The following is a 27,193-nucleotide window of genomic DNA, read 5'->3' on the forward strand; positions in this document are numbered from 1 at the left end:
CCGGGGAAGGACGAGGAGGAGGCGGAGGCGGCGGCGGAGGCGGTGACGGAGGCGGCGGGGCCGGACCGCCAGGACGCCGTGGCTCTGATGCGTCCGTGGGGGGGCGGGGTGGAGGAGGGGCCGCCATCGCGTTTCGGGTGGCAACGGGCGGGGAGCATCCCAAGGGAGCTTCGCGGGAGCGTTTCCGGCGGGACGGCCCCGGTGAGGTTTTGGCTTCTTTCCCCTTTCCTTCGCCTCTCTTGACCTTGAGGGGAGGCGAGCAGGGAGCAGCCTCAATGCAGGGGCTGCGGCGGCAGCCCCTGCCATGCGGAGCATCTGGGGCGGCGGCTTTGGCGATCCGGGCTGCCGAAATGTGCGGTGGTAGCCATATGAATGCCGTGTGTGTTTCTGTATTGTCTTTAAGGGGCGCCCCGACTCTGACAGCACCCGCCTGAGGCGGGTGTCTGCAGCTACTTCCTTCCCGGGGCTGTGTGAACCTCGCTTTATTTATGAGGAAGAGGCTCACCACGGCTTGTGGGGAGCGGAGCGGCCTCCGAGAGTGGCGGTGACACCTCGGGAAGTGCCAGCCCTGCTGCAGGAGCCCTCGGGCCGGCGGCCACAGCCCCGGGGCCACGCTTATGGCGACTCGAGGGTGGCTTTGTCAAGCCACGTGTTCCCTTGGTGCCTTTGGTGGTGGGTGCAGAGAGCTAGCGCACCTTTTCCTGCTGACGTTTAGTAGTAATTTTGGTTGTTTTGTGTGTTTTTAAACGGACGGTATTAACTATAATCTGATCAGGTGCCACCTAAAGAGTACACATGGGTGTAGCGTGTGCCTTTTGGCGTTATTTTTCCTCCTTTGAAGAGGTTTCCACTTTTCTGCCCCAGCGTGAAACATAAGGTGAATTACTTTAACAAACTCTATGATTGTTCCTTCTGTCTTTACCTGGCGGTTATTGTATAAATTTCACCAGATGTTCTCTCACTGCAGCAGCCTCGTGCACTCCCAGCCTAAATCAAGACTGATCAAAGTCCCTGTTGTAAGCTTACTTCTGTTTTTTTCCTTGGAAATATGAAAATAATTAAAAACACGAAAAATATGAAAATATTACTTAACTACCATACTGATACACTATCAAGTGAAAAGACTGTCATAGTAACTTCTCTTTCATACTTTTTTGCATGATAAACATACCTTGTCCTTTTTTTTTTTTTTAAAGGATGTTACAACCAATTCTATTTGATCAAAAGTTTATTGGTATGGTTTCTTCTTTATTGTACTAAAGATGATGTGTTTGTATATGCAAGCACAAAATACTTGGTTGAACAAATCTTTACAGTGAGAATTGTTTTTGTTGCACGGGCTTCCTGTCTGTTAAGTGTACATATGGTAGGGCAGTGATTCTTCTCTCAGCAGAAAAAGAAAAACTTATCCTAGACAAACTCTAAGCCTTTCCCATGTAAGTGTTCAGACTGTGAGGTGCCTAAATATATACAGTGCAGTGAATAAGCGTTTGCTCTGTTGGAGCTTAACTCCCTGAAGACTTTGATGCTGTTTGCCTGTATAGAGCAATCTTGAATATTGCTCATGTGGCCAGTCATTGTGTTCAGAAATAGTCTTACATCTGGTACACGTGAACAGCCAGTGTAAAGCTGTGTTACTGTGGGAGTTGTTTTATGCAATCAAGAGCTGAGGAAGACAGTAGCAAGAGCACCAGAAATCTTTGCTAATGAGCAGGTATTGTATAAAAGCACAGCAAACACAGTAAGCTTTTAGCAGTTTGGTACTTCACCTTGGTCATGAAATCACTTGCAGGTTCATCCCAGGTCAAACAATCTGCTCAGTGGGAGAAAGGGGATCTTGGCAGATGGTTCCTCTTTCCCTCCCCTTAAAGGAGGGCCACCCTGTAATGCAGTATTAGTACATTGCTAATTGCATGTTAACCTTCATCAGCTCCTGTGGTACCTGGCTGCAGTGTGATAGGCCTCACCAGAAGATACATTTTTGGTGAAACAGTGAAGCGATCCTAGTTTCAAGTCACTGTGTCCTGGTTTCATACCATAGCTTTCTATACCAACAGCAGAGTCATTTCAGTTTAAAATAAAAAAAAAAATCTACATGTATCAGCAAAATGTTCCTCACAGCTGCAGTGATCAGCAAAAAAAAAGAGTTGAAGACACTGTGTTGCACATGGGTGAGGGATGAGGAAATCCGTGTTGGTTAGCTTGTGTGGAGGCAGAGCCCTGCATTAGCCATAGCACTCCTGTGGTCAGGCTTTGGCAGCATTAGAGATTGTTCTGAAAGTATTTTTAGCTGCTGTATATTAGGATTGTTGTATGTTAGAAAATGTATACCATTTGTCTCTGGTTCTCCTCCTCTAAGCCTCTTTTCTGTTTCCACTGAAATAATTATCTTGGGACAGAATAATGGATTTTGATATATGTGTTTTTTCTCTGACATAGCTTCAGTTTTCTCTAGTCTCTGCTTTCTCTCTTTCTTGGTAAGTTTTTTCCAAGTGGTCAAAGTTGCAGATTCTAATTCCACTTAAAATTAAGTGAAGCACTTGAGAGAAAAAAATCTGCCAACAGTTTTGATTTTGGCCGAGGTGGTGGTAAAGAGTCACATGAGTCAGGCAAATTAGCAATTCTGCCCTGAAGGCTTTAAAAGGCACATAAAACAAACAAGACTAGGGAGGAGAATGAAGTATCAAATCTCCATTGAGCTGTTGTACACACCTTCAGGCAAATCCTAGTTATTAGCAGATTCCCGAAATTGGGAATAACAAAAGAGACAAAACTGGGAGAAAAGAGTCTGGGTTGAGGGATACTGTGATTGTTCTTTCCTGGGTGGAGATAGTAGAGCAGGAAACAGTCAAGGTCATGGGTAACAAAACTGTATTGAACTGCAGACACCTGCTGCTGGTTGAGGATGCATTTGAAGGGTGACTGAGTTTCTCGTTGCAGGTAATTAAATGCACCTCTGAACTCCAGACCATGAGGTAAATCAATCATGGTTACTCTTTGTGCAAAACTGGCTCTGAATTAACACACCAGGTTTGATGGGATTTGAATTATTCAATTGACTTAAATCATCAAAATGCCTGAGTATTCCAAGTAATGTATATGCTTCTGATGAATTTGTATTTGGAAGGTGTTTAGGAGGAAATGGAAATGATGCTCAGGATATGAGCAAAAAATGAGCTCAGGATATGAGCAAAAAATCCTAAAGCTGTGTAGTTACCACCAAAATGGTGTTTTACATTCATGATCAGTTCTTAACATATTTATCCCTTGGCTGTAAGGGCAGAAAAGAGCATGGCATGTTTTAAATGGCAGCTGGATGTCATAATAATAGCTGTAGTATTCTTGTTTCTTCTGCTGACATTTGTTCAGGGTGAATTGCCTTCTAAAAAACATTTGCAACTAGTATCTTGTCCCGAGTTCTTTTCATGGAAATGAAAGACTCAGTTTGGAGTTGAATGATTTTTTTATGGGCCCCAAGAGTTTTTTTAAATCCACTTCTTACAGCCAAATTAGTAATGAAAACATCTGCTTTGATTTTTTGTTCTGCTGTTTTGCAGAACTTTCTGATGATTGCACCATATCTATAATTGCTTAATGATTATATGCATTTACAGATGATAGCTTCCTCTTGTAAAGCAAACAAATAATCTTGTGAATTTATGGAGCATACATATTTTTGAAAACTTTGCTCTACTACACCACTAACGCAAAGCCAGGCGTGAAGTGGTTGCAGATGAATTTGGCACAAGGTGGATGGAAGAATAAATAACAAGAGAAACAGGTAACAACTGCTGAGATCAATTGACTTTGCTTTTCCTTTGCAGTTTTGCTGACACTCATCTGTAGAAACTGTGGGCAAGCCTCTCTTCTGCTTAATTTTGTTGGAGGTGCCTCATTATAATACTCAAGCTTTTAAGTTCTGAAATGGTAGTGATTAGTTTCTGGAAGTTTGAAAAATTTTTGTTTGATTATAAGTGTGAAATTTGATGTCTTCTGGTGTATCTGTGATATTTGATGTTGACTCATGTAAATCATAAAATGTGTATTCAGTAATTAGGCATCTTTAAAGTGTTTATTTGGAGTATTGAGGGGAAAATAAACCAGAAGGCATCCAACTGAACAGATTGAGGGTCTTACTTTGCATTACTTAAAAGAACAGAGTCTCTAAAGATTAATGAGTTGGAGATGAATGAAGTAATACTTTTCAATAAAAAATTTGTACTCCATTTCAGTAGATGTTACTTCTGTAATTGATTGAAAAGAATCTTTGTAATTTTCACATCTTCATTCTAGTTCAGGGATGTCTGGTAAGATTCTCTTTGCTTTAGTATACAGGTGTTGGCTTTATGATAGAGGAGGAGTATTATCTCCAAAAAGGTGGGCCTACAAGAGCTTGTACATTCATGTGTACTAGATGCACATGTGGTTTGGGTGACTGCATGTTGACCTTTCAAAATTCCCATATTCAGGTTTTTTGTTGTCACAGTTGACAAGTTTATTGTTGCAAATAGAAAACCTTTTGTAAAATTAGTGTTACCCCAAAAAAAGCACAAAATCCACTCCACGCTAGATTACCTGCTTTATTCTAATTGACCCAGATTTTCTTTTTATTTTTTCTATTCAATAGTAAATAGCTGAAGTATACACTAAAGGTTTAATCAGGGACAGGACAAATGAATAGTTACGAAAATAATTTTGGTAGATATGTAGGGCCTGTTTTTTTATGCAACTAATAAGCTAGTGATCTTGTGTAAAATGGGTCTTATTCAGAATTATCAATGTCTTCTTGAGCTGAGTGATTTTATTAGCAGTAACTTGCTTTTAGAAGGCATGGGAGCATTTTCTGGAGACTTCAGAAGAAGGGGGGGTCTTTTCCGGTCAGTCAGTTCTGAAGCAGAGGAAAAAAGCTAATTTCTGTGTCCTTAGATACTGTTAAAAACAACTGCTAATGGAGGGATTTGGATTGAAACCACTGTGGGTTTCTATGTACAGTCTGTACTTTCAGATAAGTGAGTGATGAGGCAGTGAGATCTGGAAAAAGAGTTCTGGGGAGGGAGGGAAGAGCTTGGTGTCAGTCAGAGCTGAAGGCTTGCATCAAGGGCACAGTGGAGTGAGCACCTCTGCCTGTGGCCCTCAGCAATTGATGACGTGCTGCTGGATCACTCACAAATTACCTGTGTAAGCACAGTGCTTGAGTTGGTAGTTTTAGTATTGCAGTACATCTGTGTTCATGCTTAGAACTTCCATCTTGGTCTTGTGGTGCTTCCTGATCTATAACAACTCAGTGTCCTTCTTTCTGATCTTTCTTCTGGTCTTCACAAGATAGGAGATCTTTAATTCTGTCCTTCCTACAGTTTTGTTTGTTTCTTTTTCTGATGGTAGCAGTTCCTGTTTCATTCTAAGTTATATAGGAATTTGTCTCTTGGTTTGTCTGGGTTGGTTCTGCTGTTTAACTGTGCATGAATTTGACTTTGTGTAAAAAGAACCAAACATGAAGCAACAAAAGGAAATATCTTAATTTATATTTGTAAATCATAGGGTAAAAAGGTGGGAAGAAGGTTTTGCAGGGGATAAAAAAAATAATTATTTCAGCTGTCTATATTTTGTTTTAGATTGTGATTCGGAGTCGTGGAGAATTCACAGTCTTTCTACAATGGCAGAAAGGACAGATGATACAAAACCACAAATTTCACTGGCTGAATACAGCCCAGTCAAAAAATCAAAAAGGACAGGTCGGAGTCGAAAACAGGATGGAGACCAAGATACATTGCAACTGAAGAAAGAAATATCTTTAATAAATGGGATAAGCCTCATAGTAGGCAACATGATTGGTTCAGGTATCTTTGTCTCGCCCAAAGGAGTTCTCATCTACAGCAAATCTTATGGATTGTCTTTAATAATTTGGGCAGTTGGAGGGATATTTTCAGTCTTTGGAGCTCTCTGCTATGCTGAACTTGGAACCACTATTACTAAGTCAGGAGCCAGCTATGCATATATCTTGGAGTCTTTTGGGAGCTTCATTGCTTTTATTCGTTTGTGGACCTCACTCCTGATTGTTGAACCAACTAGTCAGGCAATCATTGCCATCACCTTTGCTAACTACATAGTCCAGCCTTTCTTCCCTTCTTGTGACCCTCCATATGTGGCTTGTCGTCTCATAGCAGCTGCTTGTGAATGTAAGTATTTCTTGAAATTTACTATGGTAAGTTTTTATCCATGTTTTGTTAAAGATGTTTTATTAAAACATCTTACCCACGCTCGGAGTTGGCGCATAATGGATCTGCAATGGTTTGAGGTACAGTGGGGAAAAGAACAATTCCAGCCTGAGAAACTTGCAGGTGTCCAGTCAGTGAATGACCATTTTCTCATTTGGAAGCAGAATAAGGTGTTGAACTCTTTCAGGCTTACTTACCTGGCAAAAATTGCCAGGTAAGTAAGGGGGTAAAAATTGCTTTCCCTTGAGAGAGGTATTTTAAATCAGACCTTGGGGTACTCTTGGGGTGGTCTTAAGAGCTATTGGAGAATGGCTCTTATGTTAGAAATTCTGATGTATTTTGGTTTGCAATAAGTTCTCAATGGTTACATGGTTCAGTTACTACTCTGCTTTCAAAAAATCATTCATTCAAGATTATTCTTTATACTTGGGATTAACTGTAAGATCAGTAGAGCAGTGTGTGTGGTAAAGCTGTTTTGAAAAGTGGAAATTTTGTATGTGCATAAAGTTGAAATATTTGTATTCATATAGCCAGCTCTGTTAATCAATATATAGAGGAGCAGCTGCCCACACTGTTCTGCTGTATGAAAATAATGAAACTGTATGTTTGAATTGTGTGTCTTATTTAATTTGAGGTGTTTCCTATTAAAAGTGTTTATATACATATTTTACATTTCCAGTAAACAGTGAAAACTGTATTTCAGCAAGTGTGTAGGACAATGCTTTGTGATGTACTGATCCACAGCTGTGTGCTCTGGAGCCTGTCACCTGTATTGACACGATTTTGTATCAAAAAGCTAACACAGAACTTGGACTCTTACTCCAAACAATATGCTGCAAGGATGTGTGCTGCCTTTGTTTTTGAGGCTTCTTTTTGGAAGAATTCTGATGTTTCTTATTGTCTGTAAAGGATAAGGAAAGGGAAATGACATGTACTTTGGGTATTTGGCCTCTGTAATTGGTTATGATGATTGCAGCTTCCCCTTCCATTTTTGTTGTTTTTTATTGCTGTGGAAGCATTAATTGAGGAGCAAGTAGGGGGGGAAATAATCACAAACTTTTTCCAGGAAATCTGTCTGTTTAATCAGTTCTGTTGCCTCCTTCTTGCAAATGAGTGAAGGGCCTGTAGTATCATGTTCACATTCCTTAAACAGGTATTGTCCCAAGGTATCTTGGCACAAATTAAGGAGTGTGGGAGAATCTGCTCTTCCATTTAAGGTATCCCCTCACTCTGAGGGCAGATAGCCCTTATAAAAAGGAGTTGGTTAAAAAGCAATAAATTAAGACAAAGTGATTAAATTAAAATTATTATATAGTAGGTATAGACAAACACTGTGATGTCCTCTACATATGCTGCTAATCAAGAGGATTTAACACCTCTTTTTTTAGTGGAGACACATGACAGCAGGATCACTCTCAGGCAGGTGGAACAATTTACTTTAACAGTCTGTTTTATGGTTTAAATGCTTGTTCTGCCCTGCTCTGAGTGTCAGTGCTAAGACTCAGCCCTGCTCTACAGCTTCATTTAGCTGTTAAAGCTTAGGCTTCTCCCTGTCTTGGTACTGCTGGTCTTGTTTGTCACATCCCTAGCTCTGGATATGATTAATCCCTTTGTAATGAAGCTGCTGGGAGTGGAAGTTAGGTTAGGTACAGATTGTATGTGAGACTGGGTGGGTTTGTTGTGGGGTTTACTTTTAGTTTTGTTTGTTGTTTTTTTTTTTATTTTATTTTAGTAATAGCAATACTAGAGCCAGTGTGAGAACAGCCTTTGTGTTATACAGCTTTACTTTGACAATCATTTTGGCAGTGGGGTGTCATCTGGTGCTACAGAACTAAACTTCACAGTTCTCAGAAACTTTAAGTGACTAAACAATAATTAAATTGAAGAAAACAGTATTTTTAGCAAAAGAGAGGTGTTGCTTATTCAGAATATTGATAACCTTTCTTTTTTTTTTTCCCTTATAAGGTATCAGAGTATCATTTCATCTGAAGTAGAGACCAAGCCCTAACTCAATAATTAATCCCAATGAAAGTTGCTTTAAAAAATATGGCAGAAATAAATCCAGCAAGCAAATACTCCAGTCCCTAATACTGAAGAGCAGAGACTGAGCAGAGTTGTTTTTTTCCTGAAGGCTCTTTGGGAGCTTGCAGCAGTCCTGACTTTTGCAATTTGATACGACTGGGGTTTTTTTCCCCTCTTCTTGCCACACAGCTGAAGCTCATCCAGCTTGTCCAGACTGTGTAACATAGTACTGCTGTACTTATCTGATCATTACCTTTCTTTTGTTAGCTTCTAAAAGTTACTGTTGTCAATTTGGTAGCTGTGCTAAGGTAATTTTTATCTCAACGGTATCATGGTATTCTTGGATTATGGGAAAGGAAATAATATATCACATCTTTTAATATAATTTTTATTTACTGCTACCTTACTCCTGAAACAATCAAGTTTAGTTTTTATTTATATGCATATTTAAAATACACAGTACAAGAAGATTCTATGGAGATAAAAGGTACAGTAGTATATAAACATTTTTTCACTAGCTAGAGAGAAAACTGAGATTTGGAAGAAACACTGTTTCCAATACAGAAGTTTCAATTATGTAGTAATAATTTAGCTAAGAAAAATATGTGACAAATTAGGATTTTGTTGAATAAAGAATATTGAAGATACTGAATCCTGTTTAGTAGGAGTTCAGACAAAGGTTGCCTGGCTCTCCACTTCAGAGAAAGGTAATGAATGCATAAGCAAAATGTTGAGAGTCAGGAGAACTGTCTTGGGGAAGTTGATCATGTGAGTAAGTCTAGTCAGCAACTAAAAAAATATTTGTGAGATCTGAAAGTCTCATTTCAAGTTTCATTGCAACCTTGTGACATAGGTCTGACTAATTTATTTTGGGATAGAGGACTAAAGGCATTCAGGATACTTGTTACTTGCTACCAGTTTGTAAAAATCCTGACTCCTGTTGCATTAGCTGTAAGGCACACGCCCCTTAGAGCCACAGGATGCTTTAGGTTGGAAGGGACCTTGAAGATCATCTCGTGCCAACTCCCTGCCATGGGCAGGGGCACCTCCCACTCTCACAGGTTGCTCCAAGCCCCATCTAAGCTGGCCTTGAACACTTCCAGGAATGGGGCACCCCCAACCTCTGGACAGGTGCCTGTGCTTCATGACCCTCCCATGGAAGAATTTCCTGATGACACCTAGTCTAATCCAGCCCAATCCAATCTAATCTACCTTCTTTCTGGTTAAAACCATTACCCCTTGTCCTCTCAGTACATGCCCTTGTAAAATTGCTATGTTCTCTCTCCATAATGCAGTGCAGTAGAACTGGAAAGGAGTACTGAATCACCTGGAAGCATACTCAGCATTGCAGCTACTCCATGGATGTTGAACTCATCTTCAACCTAACAATGAAGCATAAAGGAACCTTCTTGCTCTTTTAATATGTTTGCCCAAAGGAATTTCTAGATAATCTTTAATTTATTAGAACAATATTGGTACATTGAAATTAATTATTTCATGTAGCAGTTTCTTTAGTTTCAGGGTAGTTGCAGAGTACAGCTGATGAGAGGTAACATTAGGAAAATGGGCAGAGAACAGGAAGGTATTTTTTTCCACTGTTGAAACAGGGTTCAAACATCTGTTTCCTCCTTTGTTCAAACCAGTGTGTTTTCAGTACCAGTGTATTAGTTTAACCTAAGTAATAGTATAATGTCAGTGCATATTTAGAGGTCAATTAAAAGCTTTGAAAAGTGAGTTAAACTGAGCATTGCTCAAATAGAATTTTAATTTTTGTGTTTTCTTCCTTCCGTAGGTCTTTTAACATTTATAAATTGTGCCTATGTTAAGTGGGGCACACGTGTGCAGGATATATTTACTTATGCTAAAGTCCTTGCTCTTATCGCCATCATCATCGCCGGAATTGTTCAAATCTGCCAGGGTAAGCTTGTAAAATTGTAGCAAAGGTTTGTGTTTATCAATTAAGCTGAGTGACTGATGTAAGGACAGTGAACTTCCTCTGTATGTTTTATGGAATGCCTCGGTAAAAAAAGTGTAATACAGCCACCTTGAAGATACCCATAATACCAGTGTTAGGTATTGTCATGATACTGTATTATGAGATATCCATCTTATCTCAATTGACTTTGAACTTGGTAAAAGAAGGTAATTGACTGCTCAGCAATGTTGTGTTATTTACAGCCTGCAATACAGAATTAAAAAGGAAGTGAAAACATCAATACACAGAGACAGCAAAATACAGTGGGAGTGGTGAAAGTTACGAATTTCTCTAAGGAACATCTCTACTTTACTGTGAGATCAATTGAATATTTTTTTTACAAAATGAATCTGTGGCCTGAAAGTGTCTGAACTTAAGGCACAAAGGTGCTAAGAAGATGTAGGTAGACTTGTGAAGCTACAGCTCTGGTTTTGCTCAAAGCCTGAGTTCTGTTATACTGTTGAAAATTAGAAAGCGTGTGTGTTGGGCATTGTGCCTTCAAGTTAAGAGAAATTCTGAACTTAGTTTTGTTCTTAGCCCTTCCTTTGGGAACAGTTTGTTGGTGTGTTAGCTTAAGAAAATTATCCTGCTTTCAAAGCTGCCATGAAGGGCTGTCTTTCCCTGGCAATCTGACAGTTTATGTCCTTTGCTCTAACAGGTTATTGTTGAAAGTTCATGATCAAGATAATTACTGTGAACCAATCAAGAATATGCATATGTGAGCACCATAATCCTTAGCACATCTGCCCATCCCTTGTTGTGTAGATACCAAGCTTGTTCCCATCTGATTTCCTTGACATTGTCTCCATTTTCTGTTCCTAACTCAGCAGTTACTCCACCTGTGTCTGTGCCGAGGGAGTAGCAATGTCTGATTGGGATAAAAAGTAGAAATGAGAAATAAGTAAAGATATTTTGGAGGCTTCAAATATTACAGTTTTAATGGAGTCTAAACACTTCAGGATGCATAGTATAGGGCACGTTTTGGAGTTGCACAGTAACTTGCCTTTCTGTTTTTGGTGGTTTGTGTATGTTTATATATATAGAGAGTCTTAATATTAAACTATGATTGATGAACTTGTCTCTACTTGCTTGCAGTCAAAAGGTGGCACAAGTTTTCACAAATACTGGTCCAAAAACCACCAACATACACTTTAGCTTAGGAAAATTTTACCTTAACAGGAAAGCTTTATTCTCTGTTAATTTTTCTCAGTTTTCTATTATTAGTAGCAAAACCTTAAACACCCATGTAGGTGTTTGTGTGAGGTTCTCTTTTCATAGTTATCTAAGTCTCTTGTAATCTTTGTTTTCTGCATAAGCTAAATGTTTGAAAATTTAAAAGGATAAAGAAGAATTGAGTGGGTTTTTTTCTAAATGTATATATTATAAACCCCCACACTTAACCTGAGTACTGTCATTGCCATTTGTTTACAGCTTAGTCTGAACTTAATGTTCCTGAACTTCTTGTGCTACTGTGGACAAACCAGGTGTTTAATTGTAGACCAGTATCATACACACAGAATAACTGATAGTAGTTTAAATGCCATGCTTATTGTCATGGTTAAGACTTGGAGTAGAATTGGGAAATGTTCTTAATAAGCAGATTTGAAGGAATTAGGGTTTCTGAGGTGTTTTTGTAATTGTATGGCACATGGAAAAATATTACTTACTGTATTTTATTATCCTGTCTTTCATTACATCTTTTCCACACAGGACACACAGGGCACTTCAAGAACTCTTTTGAGGGATCCTCTATTGATATTGGAGAAATCTCCCTTGCATTATATTCTGCCTTGTTTTCTTACTCTGGATGGGATACGCTCAATTATGTAACAGAAGAAATCAAAAACCCAGAAAGGTAAATGATTTGAGCTTTCTAAATGGGGATGGTCCCAGGTTGGAGGGCTTGTGGCTGTTACTCACTAATAAATTCTGAGCTTATATAGAAATGAGTGGAACTGCTCTACTGGTGAGGCTGTGGATGGCCAAGGGCAAAGATTTACTAAACTCCATTAAAAGTGAAAAAGAAATTAAAATGCAAGAACAATTAAGTGTAGATGATTGCAGGATGTTGTATTCAGTGCTAGATAAACTTTCAGTTCAAGATGTTGTTACAATTTAATAAAATAGGTGTCATTGTTGCAGTGGTGCCTAAATGTTGTCTGTGTGTACCTGTGCAATCATTCTGATTTCATATTTAAGAATATTCATATTTTCCATGAATTTATACTCTAAAAGTGTAACTGGCCAATCTTGCCCAGTTGTGAGTCTGTAAGCAGACACCTTTATGTTAGAATAGATTCCCTTTGAATAATTTTTGCATCCAGATTGCTATAGCTGAATGGTAAAGAAGAATGAGATTGTTTTTTTAGTTCTTCTGACTGATTTTGATTTTTGCAGTTTATTCCCTTCTATGTTGGATGTTGAGTTTTATGCTGGGCATTTATCTAACCAGGAGAGCTATCTATTAAAATAGTGGATAAGAACTTTAAAGAAAACCTAGCTATTTTTAGTTAGATTGAATTCCAGATTTACAGTTTGTTTCCCTAAATCCTCTTGCAAAGATTTGATAGACATATTCAGAAGACACACATTTTGTATTTTCATCAGTCATTTGGTCCTTCCAATAATGGGCTTTTTTTCTGCTGAAAAGCTTCTTTTTTGAGTATTGTTGCAATGCCTTTCCTTTTTAAAGTAAGTATAGTGTTCTCTGTTATCAGTTTGATAGCTCTTCTATTAGATGCATTGTTTTGAAAAACAATTTTTCTCACAGTATATTTATATATATATATATATAAAAAATAAATATATATATATATATATAGCTGATGAAAATTTCTTCATAATCATTTGCTCTAGATAGGCATCAGTGCCTAATACAAGCTTCATTCTTGGTGGAATGGTAGCTGGTAAAGTGAAGTTCAAATTTCAGCTTTCTGCATTGACAGTTCTTGGGAATAATGAGGTATTCCAGACTTCTACAAAATTACTACAAGAGTTACATATTTTTCATGTTCACTTGATTGGTAGTGCCTTCATGCTTATCCACCCAAAAGTTGCAATCCACAAATTTTTTTGACATCGTCCCTTGGCATTAATCTTGGATGATGCAAAGGCCTTAAAATGCTATTTCAGATTTTTGTTACATTGTGTAATATTTCTGAACTAAATTCACTGCTTCTTTTTCTTCTCTGTGCTGGGATTCATGAGTCTCTTACTATGAGTGTGCAACCTGAAAGAAGAGTCAGAACTCCCAGTTACTAATTTACTGATTTATATAGAGGATTGTGGGCTGTTTGTTTTTCTGCTTCTATGGCAGCAGACAGACGCTGGACTTCTGGGCCTCAGGAATTTTTTGAGGAAACTTGCAAAGTTTCAGACTTGCAAAGTATTCACACTGATAATTTTTATGCTTTGGGGTTTTGTTTTTTGGAGGTTTTTTATTGTTATTACAAACAATGTTTATGGCAAATGCACATCAATGTCACCCTGCTGTATTTGATTTCAAGCTGGGCAAATGTGAGAGTAGCACTCTCAATTCTGCTTCCCCTTTTGAAACATTTGAATATTCCTGTGTGGTTTGAGGGAAGAATAAGACTGAGAAAAGCCAAAGCCACACATTAAAAATGTGTTTCTGTGGAGCTGCACACTCAGGGCTGTGACTTTATCTCACAGTTAACTCTTACATCTAAAGGTTAGCAGTTTCCTGTTACTCTTGACTTGGTTTTGTGTAGCTTTCTAGACCTGTGTTTGCTAGTAGGATACACCACATGCAGGGGCTCCTAGCTGTTCAGCAATTTGAGATCTGCATCTCTGTTGTGCAGCCCAGTTAGTTTGTTCTCTGCAGTGATGAGTGCAGATGAGAACAGGGGTTTGGTTTAATAAATCTCCCTGCATCAGTTCTAGAAGGAGGTGCTGAAAGGACAACCCCATTCCCCAGGGAGGAGGAGGGCAGAACCTCAGAGCTTTGCCTCTTTGGGTTCTAAATGTGGTAATTATCATGGACATTAGGAAATCATTTAAAGCATGTAAGTTTGAAGGCTGTTACTTCAGACGTGGAAACCTTGGAGTGTTTGAAGAGAAGTTGCAGAGAATCCCTTTTTACACATAATTTAGGTTCTAAGTAACTATAAAAATCTGATTTTTTTCCAGTCTTCTATATTAGAATTTCTAGTTATAAAAGAAACCAAACTCTTATTCCAGAGATACCTTCTTTGAAATCTTTATGCTGGTTTCATTAATTTTCTCTGTATTGTAAATGATACAAATAAATAACTTTTATCTGTTACTAGTGTAAATTTTCTTTTTCTGCAGTTGTGGGTTTTGGAGTTTTGGCATTTTTTTTTGTCTTACAGGAACTTGCCCCTGGCTATTGCAGTGTCTATGCCAATTGTGACTATTATCTATATTATGACCAATATAGCTTACTATACAGTGCTGGATTCTCATGCTGTTCTTGCTAGTGATGCTGTGGCAGTGGTAAGTTGACCAAGTGTTACAAGTGAGTGTTTGAGATGCTTAACAAATCATTGTAAGGGTATGAGCAAAAACCAGATTCTCTGGGTGGTGGAAGAGAGTTCTATCCTCAGTGGAATCTTTAGGAAGACATAGAGCATTGTATTCAGTGGATGAATGAAGAAAGGAGGTGAGAATTAAGCTATTCAAAGAAATCTGATGAAATTGAGGCACTTTGATCTGCTCAGATATTCTACATGTGACACAAGCTACAGATTGCTTGTTGCCCTTTATGTAGTTGGTGCAAGTACAGGTTGAAAATTACATTGATGAATTTTTAAAGAAACATGGTAGTAATATTGCTTCATTTTGAAGTCTGGTGTAATCAAGCAGCAGTTACATTTCAGCCTCCTTGCTGCTATTTTGGGAAGAAGTGAAGTGGCTTTCTCCTTTTCAGTGAAGAGGCTTTGAGCTGGAAAGGATGGAGTGAAGCTATTTCAGGTTTCTGAATGGACTGACAGTTCTGAGTAAAAGAAGTATGAAAGGATCTTTCCACATCACATTCTGTGCTGTTTTTATTGGTGATGGGGCAAAAAAAAATCATACCAAGAGGTTATATGGAAAAAGAAATAATAAAATGCCCTCCTTTTACAACACAATTGGCTTCATGTGATATAGCCCCAGTGTTGGGGCTAAGAAATGGATTTTTTGAAGTTTTTTTGTTGAAGAAATTTAAGTGATACAGCAACAGCCAGCTTAAAAGTTTTGCAAATGCTCTTCAGATGGTTGCTGACTGTGTCAAATCACTCACTTTTTCAGTGATTCCTGTCAGAGTCTCACAGTTGACTTCTGTTTTACCTCCTTATGGAAACCATTACAACCTTTGCTATTAACTTTTATGGAGATGAAAATTACTCTGTAGCCCAAACACAAATAAAGAAGAGCAGACATTTTACCTCATTTTTCACTATTACTGAACAACCTTTTTGATGTTTTTTGAGACTACTGTTGTGCTTTTGTCTGTGAAAGAGGCAGCTGGCTCCACAAGCACTTTCTGGGTTGTTTTGTCTCCTGACAGGAAGCATACTGGCTGCCAATGCACAGTTTGATACCTGTGTTTGGTCATGTCTGTGGGCCTTGATTGAGTTCCTACAATAGGTGGTGTTTGGCAATCTACTTCTTTTAGCTCTTCCTTTGGAAGAGCTAAAAGTGGTTGAAGCAAACAGTTGTCCTGCATAGCCAGCTGTCATCTTTCTTGGAGCTGTACAGCTTTGTCAGCAGACTGGGGATAAAGAGGATGACTTCAGTTGCATCTTTGAATATCATCCTGTGAGTGCAGTGTAAATCCATCAGTTCACCCTGGTGCTCTCATATCCTAGAGCAGGCTTGCTTTGCTTTGCCATGCTCCCTTGATGAACTGAAAGGTGGGAGGCTGTGTGTTTTAGCTGTTTTATTCTTCTTTGGTGTATTTAGTAAGTATTGACTATTCTCAACTAACCACAAAGATATCAGGACCCTACACCTGATTTTCGGTGCACGAGCCGGAATAGTGGGTACTGCCCTAAGCCTCCTCATCCGAGCACAACTAGGCCAACCTGGAGCTCTTCTTTTTTCTAACTGAATTCAGACAGAAGTTTTTAAGTTCTTCTTAGACCTTTTGGGTATTACTTCTCTTCCTTCATTGGCTTCACTGGCTTCTTTTCTGAAAAGGAAAATCCACTTGTCCTTAGCCATCATTGTCACGTTCCTCTTCTTTGCTTGCACAGGCACTTCCCAGTAAGGTTTCTTTGGATGAAGAGCACATTCCATACCTTCCAGCTGAGGGTAGGCAGTTGCTTTTAGAGGGAGAGTTGTTCAGTAAGTTATTTGCCTTCTTTCTTGGAGCTAGCTGTAATTCACTGCCAGTGCAACACTCCTGATGGCAGCTGCATGGAAGTTCTCTGGCTTTGGAGTCCAAGCTGAAAAGCTGAGCTGAACTTGAGAATGATATATTATATTTTCAGTATGAGATAGGTAAGAGACTTGGGAAACACTGAACCCTTGTTCTACAGCTAGCTATGAGAGATGATCTAAGATCCTTAGATCCCCTAAGAAGAGGATAAACACCTGAGAAGGTTCAGATCGAATATCTTCAGCACCTCCATGAAAATATAAATGGAACTGTTTTACTGTTGGAGCTGACATTGGAAATTTTAATGTGGGCTGTACAGAAGAGATAACTTACAGGCATGCAGGAATGCAGTGTATTAATGCAGCAGAGTAGTGCTGGTTCTCTTGCCATAAGATTATATTCAGTGACCCAAAAATGAAGTGGGAATTTTATGCTGGACTTCTTACTGCACTGGTACCTTTTTCTCCCAGTTAAGGTGTTGGCAATAATATGAGAGAATTATGTCAGTTTGAGTAGAATTGATCAACAGCATGGTAATTGAAAGGAGAATCACAAGAGACACATTTAAATAGTTTTCTTTTGCACCTTTACAATTTTCTGGGTTTGGTTGATGGGCACTCTTCCTTTTAATATATGTGACACTAAATCTAATTTGGTCAGTGGGGAGAGATGTCATACAGTATCCTGACAATGTAATCTATGGCAGTGGGAGAAAACTTCTGCTCAGGTGCCTTTTTTTTTTTTTTTGCATGTGCAGCTTCCTAATTGCCATTAATCAAGAGTTTATTTTTGTTAGGCAGTAGCACCTTAGAGTCCTCAAAAGCTCAAAATTAAGAAAACATACTGTAATTCTGACTGCCAGATCTTCCTGTAATGTGGGAATGTATTTATACTTCACCTCAAGAAAAACTTCAAAGCAGAATTAATTGTATTTCCAAAATACCAGTCAGATTGCTCATAAATATATATACACACACATATATATCCCCTTACTGCTCTGAATGTTAATAGAACTTGGTCTGGAAAAGCTCCTGGGCAATAGGATCTTGAAATGAGTTAATGTGAAGAGGCTCTGTAGATGCCTTTTAAACTTTCCTGACAGAAACACCTGATAATCCTTGGGTATTTTTTGGTATAAGTTTCTTATTCATGTTAGGCTACATTCTCTTTGCATTTCTGCATTTGTCCCTCCAATCAATACTGTGTGCTGCTTTGCCAGCCTCACATGTGCTTGTGGCTCTTTATGCTCTCAGTGTAGTCTGACATTTCTTGTGTGCCTCTAAGTACACTTCTAATGTGCAGCTAAGTGTGATGAAACAGTTCTCATCTTGTGATTTGTAATATGTATGTGGGTCTTGCTACTCATCTGTATGCCTGAATTACTGAGTATGAGGCAATATTCTGTGTATTTTGCTGTGGCAACTCTTTATGCTGGAATTTCTGCTGCTTTTAGTTCAACCTGTTTGTACAGAACTGTTGTTTGGACCTTAAAAAGGACAAAAAAGTGTTCTTGCAAACCATTCAAAACTTACCAGCTGATGATCATGAGATCAAACTAACCCAAGACAAAAATAAAATGTAGTTTATTCAGTCATTCATGCCTTGAAACAAAGCTGTAATTCAGTTTTTGACCATTCTTCTGGGAGTAATGTAACATTTTAGTTATGATTAAATAAGGGCAGTTCAGCTGAGAAGTGCAAGGCTGGAAAGCCTCTTCTTTCATTATTATTCCCTGATGTTTGAAAAAAAAAAATCCAAACTAAAGGGGACAATTCCAGCTGCATGTCCTACAGTGTGCATGTATCCATGTATACCTTACATATTCAATGGATGGGAGGGCATAACAGAGCTGTATCTGTAATTGCAAGGGTTACATCAGCACTTCTCTGAATTCTGTTTCCAAGCTGTTAGAAGCAGTTATAATTCAAGTCTGGACTACAGGATTTGTCAGACTATAGCAGAGATGACAATTTAATCTCTTAATCCTTCTTGCTCTTTAGACTTTCTCAGAAGAATCCTGAGATGATATCCTCATAGTGGTGGTTTTCTCCTGTTATGGTGGACTAAATGTTTCTGCTTATAGCTACCTCCAGGTAGGCGGCTCTGTCATCCTCCACTTGCCTTTGTAAATGCTCTATTCTTTCCTCCATTGCCAGCTCATTTGTGTTTATATATGTACTTCACAACTCCCAGAAGTAGTTGTAGTTAAAGTAGAATTGGTGAGGAGCTCAGCTCAAAGCCCAGGCCTGGCTCATTTCTGGAGGATCCATGATTGTACAGTTGTGGTTTTAGCAGAAAACAACCACTAACTCTGCTACTTTTCCCTCCCCCTTTCCCTTCTTGGTGCAGTGCACTCAGTATGCGTGCTTAATAACTTGATTTTGTGCTGTACTTTCCTCGACCCTGCCTTCTTATGCAAAATAATCCTCTGATATGCATGCAGTGAATGTTTCTGTGGCTGCTTTTACTTAGACTTCAGTATCTCTTTTAGTGTGAAATGCTGTGGAGATCTTTGGGTTTATCTTTGTTCACAAGAGACTATGGCTGAGTTTGGAAGAAGACATTTCTTGGCATCTGTTAAAAGGAGGGTATTGAAGGACTTATAGATAGTAGTAATGAACTTGGCTGATTTTTGATATAAATAAAGGTGAAACCCTGTCAGGACACACCTGCCTAAAGGCAGGTGGGTCTTTATGTTCATGTAAAGCTGGTTAATATCAATAGATAGATTAGGCAAACTTCAGGGACCTTTCAATTTTGTTTTGCTGAAAGATCATTTTGCAAGCAGGTAGATCTACTTGGCAAACCAAGCTGAACTTTTTTTAGATGATTCTCAATTAAAATAATCTTTTGTATTGCCTCACCTCAAGTTCAGCTCTTGGAAGTTTCTCTGCTCTTTGCTCTGTGATGAATCCCAACTACAGCATTAGAAAGTAGATTGGAAATGACAGTGTTTGTTAGGGGTTTTCACTACATTACTCTATTTTTTGAGGAGTCTGACTTGTACAACTCTAGGGAAATCACTTATTTAGGCTTTGAGCTGGATCAGCAGTTGATGTAGCACATAGCCTGCATCCAGAATACATTGCATCTGTAGCATTTTGGTCTGTATATAATTTGTGGGTTTTACTGTTCATTTGAATTAAATGTTGCTTTCCAAGATGTGTGCAACGGTGCTAGCATCTCCTAGAACAACTGGATACACATTACAGGATGGAAATAGCCTTTGAGTTAGTCCTGTACTTGTCATTCACACTGGCCCACTTCCAGATGTTTCAAAAGGAAATAGAAAAGAACATCATTGCAAAGAACATCTTTGGAGGGAAAAAATTTCTCCAAATGTTATATTAGCTAATTTGAATTCTTCAGCATAAGATTGCATTAATAGTTTTTTTTTCTCTCTTCTTTAGCTTCAGCTGTTAATATTATTTATCTAAATGCTTATCCTTTAGGCAGCTTTACTAAACATCTTAATTCTCTAACATCTTGTTCTGTAGCTTAACTTAATATATTAAAACAAAAAATCCTCCAGGAGTTTTGTGTCTGGTAATTTCACTTACTGTTTGGCTTCAGAAATCAGCAGTTCAGGTTTAAATATTCCTTTAAAATATTACAATTGCTTACTAGAGTTTTCTTCTTGTCCTCATTCTTGTTCTGGAGGAGTTGTCTTAATTCATTGACTGGATCATAACAAGTTACATTCTGCTTCAGGGGACTGCTGCTTGCTAAGATGTAAAATGTTCAAATCTTTGTTTGAATACTTATACATGAGTATGTACCTTTCTGTTTCCTTAAACAGTGACTTCATGCTGTCTAATGTAGTCATGATTCTTTTGCTACTATGACTGTTAGTTTGCTTCTGTAAAAGAAATGATGGAAGTGATTTAGTTATGTATAGGTAGGCTTGGGATGGGTAGGAAGGCTTCCACCCACATCCTCTGAACAGCCTGAGGTCATTTCTGCCTCACTTCATGCCAGTGTCCAGATATGTACAATGCTCAGACCAGGATGGGAAATGGAATCCCTGTCAGTCTGCATTAATTAAATTTCTTCATGTTTCAAATGTGTTGTCTGATACTTTAAGTCTCTCTGACTTTTTTCTCCATCCAGGAGGTTGAACAGAATAGACCAGGACAGTATATTATTACCCATTTTTGTTTTAGATCCAAGATTGCTGGCAGTCAGTGGCTCTTACCACTTGCTGTTAAACTTTGATGCTCCTGATTTCCTGGTTTCAGAGCTCTACCATGGACAGTCACCACAGTTTCTTGCAGTACTGTCTAGCAACATCAAGTATTGAGCAATTGATAAGATCACTTGCTCTGTTATTTGCCAAGTTGTGAGAGTCGAGTACAGAGGCCCTGCCAGTGGAGCTAAAGAAAAAGATGCTGCTTAGGAAACTGAAAAAAAAAAAGGAATTAAAGTAGATTCCTACAATAGAATCTATGAGCAGCAGCTGTGATGTTGGCAGTGGTTATTCACTGCAGTAGGGCACTTCCCTGTTTGGTTAGGTAATATTTTTAGTAATCCAAAGAATGTTCACTTGTGTTCTGTAGGTCAGTTAGATAATAAAATATATTAGGATTGGGAAGAAAATGCTCAAAACATTTTCTTTTCCCTTGTGAGCAGAAAATATGACTTCAGATGCTTGGCTAAAGAAGTTTGTGTGTATTTAGAATCCATAAATAAATAAGAGAGCTGTGTGATTCCTTTTGCTGCATTATGAACTGTTCTTACTGTGTTACTATTTTTCCATACAAGTGTATTACAAAAGCTCTGATATCATATTTTTACATATTCTTTTTTGCAGATATTTTCATGTTTCCTTTTCTTTTCCCTTTCATCAGACATTTGCTGACAGAGTATTTGGTATATTCAGCTGGACGATTCCCATTGCTGTAGCCTTTTCTTGCTTTGGAGGACTTAATGCTTCAATTCTAGCATCATCAAGGTAGTGCATACCTCTTTCAGTTTGACAAATGTTCATAATTCCTTTTACATGTTACTGTTATGCTGATCTATTATGAGAGAGGCAGAAAATACTTTTAAAACTCAACCTATAATGAATAGCCACAATAAAACCACAGATCCAAATAAACCTTTGTGTGTGTCTGTACATACACCCTTAACACTGCCTTGTTTCTCCAAAGCATTCCTGAGTGTATGCAGAGCATAATTATAAGATCCAATGAATTTTGTCTGGTGAAAATGAATCAAGTGAATTTTGTGTGGTGAGTCCTCAGGCCTTCTGATTGTTTGCATTACCTTCCATTTTAATTGATAGAATAATTCTAGCAAGTTTTTGTTTTCAAATGTATTTATCTAAAACTTACTGACCTTTTAATATCAGTATTTTAAAACTTTGTACTTGGAAAAACCCTAAAAAACTTGCTACTGCTATGAAGCTGCAATCAGAAAGCTTAGGATACTGTGTAGAACCTTTTTTTTGAGCACTGATTGTGGATGTAACTAGCAAAAGTTTTAAATAGATTTATCCAGGCATTTTAATATTCTTCCTATCCATTGAATGAATTTGCAATGTCTCTACTGAGAAGAAATATGATAATTTGGTGAAGCAGTCAATATAGAACAGTTGGTAATAAAATTGTGTGTTTGTTTTTTGAGCATGTGGTTGAGTGACATCATTTTCGGGACCTGGCAATCTCTTCTGGTTGACATTGAAAACTGTTTTTCCCTAAGCTGAAATGATTTCAGTGCTAGCTTTTAGAATTTTGTGAAACAATAGAAATTGGTTTCAGTTACCGTAGAGATTCCCTATTTTACCTGTAGGATGATTTAAAACAAAAAAGGTTTTAAACCTAACAGCTTGTTTCTAAAAGCTTACCTACCTCTCAATGGTTGTTGTACAATACACCTTTATAAGAAGGTTCCAGTGTAAAGGACAGAAATTCAGTGTTGTAAACATTTATTTTGACTGGTATTGTTCTTTGATTTTCTGTAATATATTCTCTCTTGCCTGTGATCTCAACATGTGTTTTACTTCTTTTTTTCAGGTTATTTTTTGTAGGATCTCGGGAAGGTCACCTTCCTGATCTGTTGTCTATGATCCACATAAAGAGGTTCACACCTGTGCCAGCTCTGCTCTTCAATGCAAGTTATTGCTTTTCTTTTCAACTAATTAGATGAGACACACAGCACAGCTTCCCTCAAAATGCAGCTTCAACACAGAGCTAGAAAAATGTACACAAATATATATGTATAAAAAATAACATGAGAAAAGTATGAAAGAACTAGTCCATGTATGTATTCAATTTCATGCTGGAATCAGAACATCAGTTTAGCAGAAGGCCATGCCATAAGAAATGTATTCTGTTTACAATGGATTGCATTTTTAGCCATTTGAAACTGCAACTAATAATTGACATATTGTATATAAAAGATTTCTGCTGCTCAAGACTGAATAATTCCTAGAGCCCAAAGTGCTTCTCTCAGATCCTTACTGCATCTAAATGCAGCTGAGAAACCCAGTCCCCTGAATAAGAATGTAATTTATTGTGATCCAGTCAATGAATTAAGGTAACTTTTTCAGAACAAGAATATGATTATTGAAAGGAAAACTTAAAAAAATTCACAAGAGATAAAATATACTATCATCAAGGTGATTGCTGAGAGAGTAATTGTTTGAAGCACAAAATTATGCCAGACACTAAGGAGTATAAGGTGTTACTTAAAGGCAAAAACCAGGATAAACAGTAAGTTTCAAACCTTTGTGTTTAGATCCTTAGTCTTGTTCTTTTCTGACAGTGTTTTATGACCCTTATTTACCTGGCTGTGGAAGATGTCTTCAAGCTGATTAATTACTTCAGCTTCAGTTACTGGTTTTTTGTTGGTCTGTCTATTGCTGGGCAGTTATATCTACGTTGGAAAGAACCAGATCGGCCTAGACCTCTCAAGGTAATACTTATTACACAATTGTTAAAAATCCCTGCATTCCATATAATATAAAAGTACTGTCTAAAATCTGGACCATACATTTTAAGTGTAAAGGTTACAGATTGATCAGGACATAAAGTGTGGTTTCCCTTTGACATTGTACCATGAAAGTTAGCATGTGTGCTAGGTAAGAACAAGAGATTGTTGTGTCAGTATACTCTAGTATTACATGCTAGTTCAATAAGTACCTCTTCTGTCTGCCCACTGGAGAATGTCTCAAGAGCCTAACACAGTAGTTAGCCTTTTATCTAGCAGCAGAAATCTATGGTTGGAATTGCTCAAGTTAAGTAACTCTGTGGATCACCTTTAGCTCCGATGGTATCTGATCCTCTAACCTCATACTTTGATACTCTACTCAAAAAAGTCAGTAATTCTTGTTTCCCAAGTTTTACTGGTTTTGTCTGAAAACACTTCATGCTACTATGCACTTTCTTTCAGCACACAGAGTTACCATACTTGATTACTTTTGCAATATTTAGCAACTGTTCTGTTAAGAATAATTCTGCAATTTGCTTATCATCCTAAATAGCCAGATATATGAGAGGAAGAGCAGAGAATTCTACAGAGGGGGTTTCAGAGAGAAAAGTCAGTATCATAATGTTTGTAACTATAGATAGTGAATATTTAATTAACATCGTGTTCTCTTTTTTCTGTCTACAGCTGAGTCTGGCTTTCCCAATAATATTCTGTATATGCACAATATTTCTGGTGGTAGTGCCACTCTATAGTGACTTTATAAATTCAATGATTGGAATTGGCATTGCTTTATCTGGAATTCCATTCTTTTTCTTGGGAGTCTATTTACCTGCATCAAGGAGACCTCAATTTATTAACAAGTTTATGGGTAAGTTTCTTTGTTTGCTGGAGATGTTGTTAGGAAAGGGAAAAGTAAGTAGGTGACTCTTGATCTGTTCATGGAAAGAGTTGTGGTGGGCTGACCCAGCTGAGTAGCCAGGGCTGGCTCATCAGCACCCCCAGCAGCACGAGGGACAGAACAGGAAGAAAAAAGGTGGGAAGACTTGCTGGTCAAGTCAAAGAAAATTTAGTGAGTGAAGAGGGGAAAAAGCCCTGCTGCTGCAAGAGCAATCAGTCACACACCTCACAGGCAGCCCAGTGTGCAGCCAGTCTCCAAGCAACAGCTGTATGGGGAAACACTCCCACAGGCAAATACTTCTTGCTCAACCCTTTTCTATTGCTGGACATGACACCAGAGAGCATGAAATAGCCATTTGCATAGTTTGGGTGAGCTGTTCTGGACATCTTCCTGCCAGGCTGCCTGCCCTCTCCCATCCTGCCAACTGCAGGAAGAGCTAAGAGGAAAGAAAAGAAGCCTTGATACTGTTCAGCAATAGCCAAAACATCAGGAAAAAGTCTTTAATTTGAACCAAGATTGATGATTGTAAAAAGTGTGAACATTCTTGGTAGCACAGGCTGTCCAGCTTTACTGAATCGGTTATTTGAAAATAGATAGATTTTATGTCAGTAAAGAATGGAATTTTGCCTTCTGTTGAATTACAATTTGCCACCAGTTAAATTACACAAATTTCAACTTTTCTCTATCGGTGCTCTTTGTTATTGTCACTATGTGAGACAGCCATGATGAGGGATGTGGTAAGGAATGTTTATAGCATAACCTGACCCCGAAAGCAGGATGTGGTGCTGCAGTAGTAGAATGTGTGTAAATACTCAGTAATCTTGTAGCTTTCCCTCTATGCTATTAGTTTTACTTTCTTTATTCCACAAATTTTACACTCTTAATTATAGGGAAAAAAGATTTTATTCAGTTACTTGGCAGGGTACCTAAGAAGCAGAACACCCTAGGATATCAACAGAACAGTTTAAGATGTGTTAAAAATGAGTGGGACAAAGTTATTGTACTAGCTTTTATTGTTTGTTTCCCTAAAGAGAGGTGAGACAGCATTCCTGACAGCTTTCATTAGTCAGATGTGTTTTGTAATTAGAGTTGAGATAGGTGGCTGTTGTTCTGATCTGTCTCCAATTTCTCTGCAGGTGCAGTCACACGGAACATACAGCTGCTCTGTTACTGTGTTTTAACAGAGATGGACCCAAATGAAGAAAAGAAACCAGAAATCAAATCCAACTAAAGTTTAAAGCCATTACAAGAAGCAGGAGGGAGGACAAAGCAATTACACAAACAAAAGGGAAGAGCTGGAACTGGAAGACACAGAAAAACTGGTGTTGGTGGTCTTTCAGAAATGCTGAAAATATTCTTACTTGCAGATGGATTCCAACATGGGTCATGCCCTTGTGTCATCCTCCTAAACTATGGCATGTTTTCAGGGCAGGTTTTCATTGGATAATGATTACCTACTCATTACCTACTCACACAAGCTGTGTGTCAATGCTGTTTCTTTTTCGGAATCGGTACCAAAATGGTAAGAGCTAATGGATCAAATTAGATTTCAGCAGAAACAAGTGGTGAAGTAATGCATTATTACATCAGACTAAAACCCACTTTGACTCCAAAGACTAAGTAATTTCCAGCTTAATTCTGATGGATGCTTGCATGAAATGATTTGCTGTACTGTCTCAGTTATTTTCTCAGAAGAAAACTGGTCACAACAAACTACTTCATTTGTTTTTCTGCCCCTAATGATAAATTAAGTTCTGCTCCGTTATTTATAGACTGAACCATGCTACATGGAAATGTATCCGACTGTGGCAAGGATTTAATCAACTAAATCACCTTGCCACTGAAGATTTGATTAATGGTTGATTTTTTTTCTTGTTAACTCTTTGGTACTTTGTGTTGTATTGTGTTCTCATATGTTTTAGTTGCATAAAGTTATACTTTGGTTTATACCAGTTTCCCCCTGTTATAATGGTTCTGCCCCTGCTGCCTCCTCCCTCCTTTTTATGTCAATCTCCCTACCTGTTCCCCAAAAGTGGCTGAATCCTTCCCTTAACCCCTCCCCAGTATCCTGTCCATCACTCAACGGCCCATCCCCTCCCTCTAGAAACTTCTACCAAGGGCGTCGAGTGATAGGTTCAGGCATTGGGACCCCTCCCTCAGGTGGCCCTTATTGGCTCCCCTACCTACCTGTTTCCCTGGTCCCCACACCCTCCTGTAACCCCATTGGCAGGTGGGCAAACCCTCCCTGGTTTGCTCCCCCCCTTTATAACACCCTGCACACCCTAAATCGTCATTTTCAGTTGGCTGCAGCTGCTGGGTTTGGGCTCTGCTTTGAGCTCGGCAATAAACCTGGGCTTTGACCCTGATTGGGGTCCACTCTCCTCCTTCTCCCTAAGTCATGCTGCTGCCTCATCCCAAAGGTGAAAGCCTCAGCTGCTGTCCGGACCTCCTGAGGAACAGGGGAGAGTGTCCCCTGCAGTGCCAGAGCAAGCCAGGGTGGCTGCAAGCACCCACTCGGAGAGGCACTGCTGCTGCTTTGTAAATCTCTTCCAGGTTTTATGAAACTTCCAAAGTTAAAATGTTCAGTTTGAAGTCTGTGAACATTTGTTTGTTAATTGCTTCAGTGAAGACACAGTAGCTGAGTTACCTCAGCAGAGAGAAAATTCCCTTCATGAATTTAAATGCTGTTCACTAAAAAGTGGCCATCTAAAACCTCCTAGAAACCACTTTCTATAGCAGAATTTCTATGGCCAATACTAGATCTTGACAGCTAAGTAGCAGGGAGAAAAACTAGAAATAAAAACAAAAGT

At 38.6% G+C, this 27,193-nt stretch overlaps 1 protein-coding gene across 1 annotated transcript; it reads left to right on the plus strand.

Moving 5' to 3' along the window:
• The first annotated feature begins 124 nt into the window (after positions 1-124).
• On the plus strand, positions 125-26,330 carry SLC7A6 (solute carrier family 7 member 6). The gene is made up of 10 exons (XM_054296302.1): positions 125-201; positions 5,613-6,176; positions 10,030-10,155; positions 11,923-12,067; positions 14,565-14,688; positions 21,403-21,506; positions 22,570-22,666; positions 23,321-23,470; positions 24,170-24,353; positions 25,520-26,330. The coding sequence occupies exons 2-10, from the start codon at positions 5,654-5,656 to the stop codon at positions 25,612-25,614; spliced, it is 1,548 nt and encodes a 515-aa protein (XP_054152277.1). The 5' UTR covers positions 125-201; positions 5,613-5,653; the 3' UTR covers positions 25,615-26,330.
• The last annotated feature ends 863 nt before the right edge of the window (positions 26,331-27,193 follow it).

This window comes from Melozone crissalis, unplaced genomic scaffold, assembly GCF_028551555.1.
Source record: "Melozone crissalis strain CALT ecotype California unplaced genomic scaffold, PUWL_Pcris_2 ptg000007l_1, whole genome shotgun sequence".
Classification (NCBI taxonomy): Eukaryota; Metazoa; Chordata; class Aves; order Passeriformes; family Passerellidae; genus Melozone; species Melozone crissalis.